The sequence below is a fragment of the Loxodonta africana genome, chromosome 15 (genome assembly GCF_030014295.1).
Source record: "Loxodonta africana isolate mLoxAfr1 chromosome 15, mLoxAfr1.hap2, whole genome shotgun sequence".
Classification (NCBI taxonomy): domain Eukaryota; kingdom Metazoa; phylum Chordata; class Mammalia; order Proboscidea; family Elephantidae; genus Loxodonta; species Loxodonta africana.
The window spans coordinates 72,505,994-72,513,311 of NC_087356.1; the positions used below are offsets into that span (position 1 = coordinate 72,505,994).

Sequence of the window (7,318 nt, forward strand, 5' to 3'; positions counted from 1 at the left end):
AAGTGATTTTCAGTTAACTATACACTTCATTTAATTTACATGGATTTGAGTCTGTGGAAATAAATGAAGGGAGAAGAAATATACAAATTTATTATAAATTGAATAGTTAGAGTTTAAAAGACCACAGAGGTTATTTTTTTCTAACCAATGAATTTTATAAACAGGAAATGAAGACAGGCAATATAATTTGTTTTGCCCAAGACCACACAAAAGAATCACAGACAAGACTAGAAGCCCTCCCTCTTAAATGTTCCCTTTATTCTGTATTTAGCAAGGTCATGGAAATTTTGAAATGTAATTCAAACTACTGTTATTTCCTTTGTTTCTTTGCCCCTCAAGTAGAAATGGTGACAAGAAACCAGATCACAGTGACTGAATTTACCTTGATTTCCTTTCCCATTGTCCAAGAGCTTGAGATTCTGCTACTGGCTTATATGCTCACCACAACAGGAAACATTATCATCATTTTCTTAATATGGACAAATAATCATCTTCAAACCCCAATGTACTTCTCCCTCAGTAATTTGTCATTTTTGGACATTTTGTTCACAACTACCATAGCCCCAAAGTTACTAGCTTGTCTCTTAGAAGAGAGAAAAACCATATCCTTTTCTGGCTGCATCACTCAAACATACTTCTATTTCTTCCTGGGGACAGTAGAGTTCATTCTTTTGGCTGTCATGTCCTTTGACCACTATGTGGCCATCCGTAACCCCCTGCACTACACCATCATCATGAATAGTAGAGTCTGCCTCCTGCTGGTTCTGGGCTGCTGGGTGGGAGCCTTCCCATCAGTGCTATGTCCAACTATTGTGGTGTCCAGGCTGCCATACTGTACTGAAGAAATTAGTCACTTCTTCTGTGACATCACCCCTCTGCTACAGGTGGCCTGTATTGATACTTGTTTCATTGAGAGGATAAACTTCCTCTTATCTTCCCTTGTGGTTTTAAGTTCTCTGGTGCCCACCACTGTGTCCTACACCTACGTCATCTCTACCATCTTGCACATCCCCTCAACCCAAGGACAGCAGAAGGCCTTTTCCACCTGTGCTTCTCACATCACTGTTATCTCCATTGCCTATGGGCGCTCTATCTTCATGTATGTGAGACCCAATCAGAGCTATTCACTAGATTTTGAGAAAGTGACTGCTGTTCTCACTACAGTAGTGACCTCTTTTCTGAATCCCTTCATTTACAGCTTGAGAAACAAAAGGTAAAGGAAGTCTTGAGGGAGACAATAAGCAGAATCATCTCATTACATTCCAAAGGAACACAACACTAAGCAATTTCAGGACATCTATGCTTTCTCTCTGTGGCATTTTGTTCTGTGACAAGTAGTGTAACTGCAGCCTGAGAATCTGCAGGCAGGACAAGTAAGCATCACACACCATCGATTGTGAAGTATCGTAATCTTGTTCATTGAGAAACAGAAAAAAGCAAGGATTCTGTGTTTCTTTAGTCTCTGTTCATGTTACAAAGCTTGTGTGGCTTTCAATGAGATTATACATATAAAAGTCACGTTATCATCACATGTAGAGAATGGTAGAGTGGCAAGCAGGGAGTTTTCACCAGCTCTGAGGAGCTCCCCTTTTGATGATTACGTTAAGAAGCATGATGTTTAATTCTGCTAGCCACACATTGGGTTGCCATGAGTCAGAATTGACTTTAAAACAATTGGTTTTAATATGGCAAAGAAGCAAGTTTAAAAGATTAATGAATAAAAGACTATGGTATACTATTTCCAAGAATGTTTATCCTGGAAGGTATGTGCCTACTGTGGCATTGGAAACCTCGAGTTATCTTTATCTGGTTCCTTTAAATATTTTATTTAAGTTACTTACTTCCCTTTTTCTGACTGTAGGCTCATGAAGCACATTTGTACCTATTTCTGCTTACCCATAAAGCTTGCCTATTTAGAGAAAATAATCTGGTCAAAGCAAAGATCATCTACCCCTCTAGCCACTGTTTGGTTGTAAATTAATTACTATCCTATTTTGAGTAATCTGAATCTATCTCTGAATGATGGGTCTATTCAGTGTGATGACAAACTGAAATGTGATGACTCCATTAATATAAGATGACCCTGTAAAGAATCTATCTGGAAAGAAGAATCACATTTTAAAGTTATTATCCTACTATATAAGCATGTGCATAATTCTTTTCTTCAAACTTTTACCTTCTTTTGAGGTTTTATTGGTCAGAAAGGGCAGTGTGTCCAGTGTAGCCAGGAATGGGTAGGATGCAAGAGGCTGTCAGGAAGCAGGGTTAGAAAAACAGATGTGACCCATGGAAGTTCTGACCCTGTGGATGGGTATCTTAGAGGACAAAAAGGCTTGATTTACATCAAAGAGAGTTAGATGTTTAAAAACTAAGTATAACCTTAAGAACTGAAGTTGGATTCAACCCAACAAGGTAAGTATCAAATTCCATCTATGAGAAGAATTATAATAACATTAAAAAAAAAAAAAAAAAAAAAGCAGTTCCCAATATCTAAAAGGAGTCCCTGGGTGGTATAAATGGTTAAGCACATGGCTATTAACTGAAAAAGTTGGTGGTTTGAACCTACTTAGAGATGCCTTAGAAGAAAGACTGGTAATCTACTTCCAACAGATGATAGCCACTGAAAGCTTTCCAGAGCACATTTCTACTCTGACATACATAGGGTTGCCGTGAGTTAGAATTGACTCGATGGCAGCTGGTTGGTTGGTAATATCCAGAATTGAACTGATGTTCTCAGACAGGTCTCGATGTTATTACAAGTTGATCCGATCCTTACAACTAATCCATATTTTTCTCCTGTAGGAGACAATTTCACAGAACATCCACTTCAAAGTCACTGTGCAGCACAAAATACCAAGCATCTTTCTTTCTTCAGAAATGAATGACTACTACCTCTTTACCAATTACAGCATTATCTTATTCTGTTTTTTTCCTTCCCATATAGATAAGATATATCCAGATGCCCAGTCATAGAATTGCCCCCTCTTTATGATAGCACCCAATTTAGACCAAGCCTCTACTTTCTCAACCCTATCCACAAGTTCCCAACCAAAACCCAAATTCTATAATAGGTTCTCTCTATCACCCTCTTTCTGGGACACACCATGATTCCCTATGGTATATGTTCTCTTTTGCTGTAATGAGTAATAAACCCCACTTGTTCAACTATAGGTACACATTCCTGGTGGCCTTTGGCATAAGGGCATTGACACATAGCAGGATATACCAAACAAAACAAAATAAACCCACTGCTGTTCAGTCAATTCTGACTCATTGCCACCTTATAAGACAGAGTAGAACTGCCTCATAGGGTTTCCAAAGAGCAGCTGGTGGATTTGAACTCCTGAACTATTGGTTAGCACCAAACTCTTAACCACTGCATCACCAGTGCTCCTAGCAGGACATAAGACCTGATAAAAGACAGAACAAACCTTAAAGTTCCTGAATCTAAATTACAGGATATCTAAGAAACCCAGAAAGAGGAAAAAGTGGATAAAAATACAAGTTGATGTAAGAAAAAAAGAGCCATGAAAAGGACTGAGTCTCCCTCCTGCTTTTCATCACTTGATGAGTTTGACAATCCCTCAATGAGAAGAGATCAGCCATTAAATAAAACCTCCCCATGTAATACAGAATTGTATTAATTGTGTCTCTGTTGTCTAAATAAAAAGTTACATAAAGCTGTGTTTTTTTACCAACAAAATTGTTTTTGTCTTTCTTGGTTATCCAAACTGACTACGTTATCAAAGCCCTAGCTTAAAGAGCTCCATTCCAGTGTTCCTCTTCCCAAATACCTAAAAGTAAGTGGGCAGAGCAAATATTTGTTTTTTAGTCGGCTGCCAGAGGCCTGGGAGCACACCAATTACAGAGGGAAACCAGTAACTCAGCTGGAATGAAAAGACAATTACTCTGATTAGGAATCGTGGATAAAGCTTGTGCAACTCTGTAATCAAAGAAGTCCAATCTATTTTTGTTTATTTTCTCCCTAAAATCTTATTTTGATTTTTCATTCTCCCTTTGTATCTGTCCATTTTTTTAAATCCTATTGACTTTAGGCTCTGAGGTTTAAAACTTACATCCAAAAATGTGTGTTTAAATTCATTTATGGATTCAATCTACTAAATGGATCCTTATTTACTAGATTTTCTCATGCCATTTTTTGATACTTGGAAAATATTAAATTATCTAAGATCTTGACTGTTATAAAATCAATGACTTTACGTCTGCTTGAATATCTTTTCCTTCTATGTTTTTCTCCCTACTTTTAATCATTGTCACCATTGGCCTAAGAGATCTCCAAATGTTTCTTAAACACAAGCTTCTATCCTATAGACTTAATGTTAAGTTCAAATTATTTATGTTAATGATTTTATATTTCTATTCATGCACCTGATTTTGACATCCTGCTAAAGATATGATTCAAGTAGCTGTATCTGATTTCAGTGATGTATTTAAAAATCTCAAAAATGCATCTTCTCAGACCATAAGGCCATAAAAGTAGAAATCAAAAGAGAAAAATCAGAGAAAAGAAATCAAATACTTGGAAACTGAACAATACCCGGCTCAAAAAAGACTGGGTTATAGAAGACATTAAGGAGGGAATAAAGAAATTCATACAATGCAATGAGACTGAAAACACTTCCTATCAAAACCTCTGGGACACAGCAAAAGCAGTGCTCAGAGGTGAATTTATATCAGTAAATGCACACATACATAAAGAAGAAAGAGCTAAAATCAGAGAACTGTCCCTACAACTTGAACAAATAGAAAGAGAACAACAAAAGAATCCATCAGCCACCAGAAGAAAACAAAAAATAAAGCAGAATTAAATGAATTAGAGAGCAGAAAAACAATTGAAAGAATTAGCAAAGCCAAAAATTAGTTCTTTGAAAAAATTAACAAAATTGATAAACCATTGGCCAGGCTAACTAAAGAAATACAGGAAAGGAAACAAATAACCCAAATAAGAACTGAGATGGGCCATATCACAACACACCCAACTGAAATTAAAAGAATCATATCAGATTACTACGTAAAATTGTACTCTAACAAATTTGCAAACCTAGAAGAAATGGATGAATTCCTGGGAAAACACTACCTACCTAAACTAACACAATCAGAAGTAGAACAACTAAATAGACCCATAACAAAAAAAGAGATTGAAATGGTAATCAAAAAACTCCCAACAAAAAAAAAGCCCTGGCCCGGACGGTTTCACTACAGAGTTCTATCAAACTTTCAGAGAAGAGTTAACGGCACTACTACTAAAGGTATTTCAAAGCATAGAAAAAGGTGGAATACTACCTAACTAATTCTATGAAGCCAGCATATCCCTAATAGCAAAATCAGGTAAAGACACCACAAAAAATGAAAATTACAGACCTATATCCCTCATGAACATAGATGCAAAAACCCTCAACAAAATTCTAGCCAGTAGGATTCAACAACATATAAAAAAAAATAATTCACCATGACCAACTGGGATTTATACCAGGAATGCAAGGTTGGTTCAATATTAGAAAAACAATTAATGTAATCCACCATATAAATAAAACAAAAGACAAAAACCACACGATCTTATCAATTGATGCAGAAAAGGCATTTGACAAAGTCCAACACCTATTCATTATAAAAACACTCAGCAAAATAAGAATTGAAGGAAAATTCCTCAACATAATAAAGGACATTTATACAAAGCCAACGGCCAAATCATCCTAAATGGAGAGAGCCTGAAACCATTTCCTTTGAGAACGGGAACCAGACAAGGATGCCGTTTATCACCACTCTTATTCAACATTGTGCTGGAGGTCCTAGCCAGAGCAATTAGGCTAGACAAAGAAATAAAGGGCATCCGGATTGGCAAGGAAGAAATAAAATTATATCTATGCGCAGACAACATGATCTTATACACAGAAAACCCTAAGGAATCCTCCAGAAAGCTACTGAAACTAATAGAAGAGTTCAACAGAGTTTCAGGTTACAAGATAAACATACAGAAATCAGTTGATTCCTCTATATCAACAAAAAGAACATCGAAGAGGAAATCACCAAATCAATACCATTCACAGTAGCCCACAAGAAGATAAAACACTTAGGAATAAATCTTACCAAAGATGTAAAACACCTATACAAAGAAAACTACAAAGTACTACTGCAAGAAACTAAAAGGAACCTACATAAGTGGAAAAACATACCTTGCTCATGGATAGGAAGACTTAACATTGTAAAAATATCTATTCTATCAAAAGCCATCTATATATACAATGCCCTTCCGATCCAAATTCCAACGACACTTTTTAATGTGATGGAGAAACAAATCATCAATTTCATATGGAAGGGAAAGAAGCCCCAGATAAGTAAAGCATTACTGAAAAAGAAGAAGAAAGTGGGTGGCCTCACTCTACCTGATTTTAGAACCTATTATACTGCCACAGTAGTCAAAACAGCCTGGTACTTGTACAACAACAGACACATAGACCAATGGAACAGAATTGAGAACCCAGATATAAACCCATCCACATATGAGCAGTTGATATTTGACAAAAGCCCAGTGTCAGTTAATTGGGGAAAAGATAGTCTTTTTAACAAGTGGTGCTGGCATAACTGGACACCCATCTGCAAAAAAATGAAACAGGACCCATACCTCACACCATGCACAAAAACTAACTCCAAATGGATCAAAGACCCAAACATAAAATCTAAAATGATAAAGATCATGGAAGAAAAAATAGGGACAACATTAGAAGCCCTAATACATGGCATAAACAGAATACAAAACATTACTAAAAATGACAAAGAGAAACCACATAATTGGGAGTTCCTAAAAATCAAACACCTATGCTCATCTAAAGACTTCACCAAAAGTGTAAAAAGACCACCTACAGACTGGGAAAAAAACTTCCAGCTACGACATCCCTGACCAGCGCCTGATCTCTAAAATCTACATGATTCTGCTAAAACTCAACCACAAAAAGACAAACAACCCAATTAAAAATTGGACAAAGGATATGAACAGGCACTTCACTAAAGAAGACATTTAGGCGGCTAACAGATACATGAGGAAATGCTCTCAATCATTAGCCATTAGAGAAATGCAAATTAAAACTACGATGAGATTCCATCTCACTCCAACAAGACTGGCATTAATCCAAAAAACACAAAATAATAAATGTTGGAGAGGCTGTGGAGAGATTGGAACATTTATACACTGCTGGTGGGAATGTAAAATGGTACAACCACTTTGGAAATCAATTTGGCATTTCCTTAAAAAGCTAGAAATAGAACTACCATACGACCCAGTAATCTCATTCCTTGGAGT

At 36.5% G+C, this 7,318-nt stretch overlaps 1 protein-coding gene across 1 annotated transcript; it reads left to right on the forward strand.

The window, feature by feature from the left end:
* Positions 1-434: 434 nt before the first annotated feature.
* LOC100664683 (olfactory receptor 6M1-like) lies at positions 435-1,217 on the forward strand. Its single transcript, XM_010597968.3, has one exon. It carries the CDS (start codon positions 435-437, stop codon positions 1,215-1,217), a length of 783 nt encoding a protein of 260 aa, XP_010596270.3.
* The last annotated feature ends 6,101 nt before the right edge of the window (positions 1,218-7,318 follow it).

Bases quoted from the DNA above. Each gene is read 5' to 3' on its own strand.
- LOC100664683 (XM_010597968.3), top strand. From the start codon at position 435: ATGCTCACCACAACAGGAAACATTATCATCATTTTCTTAATATGGACA.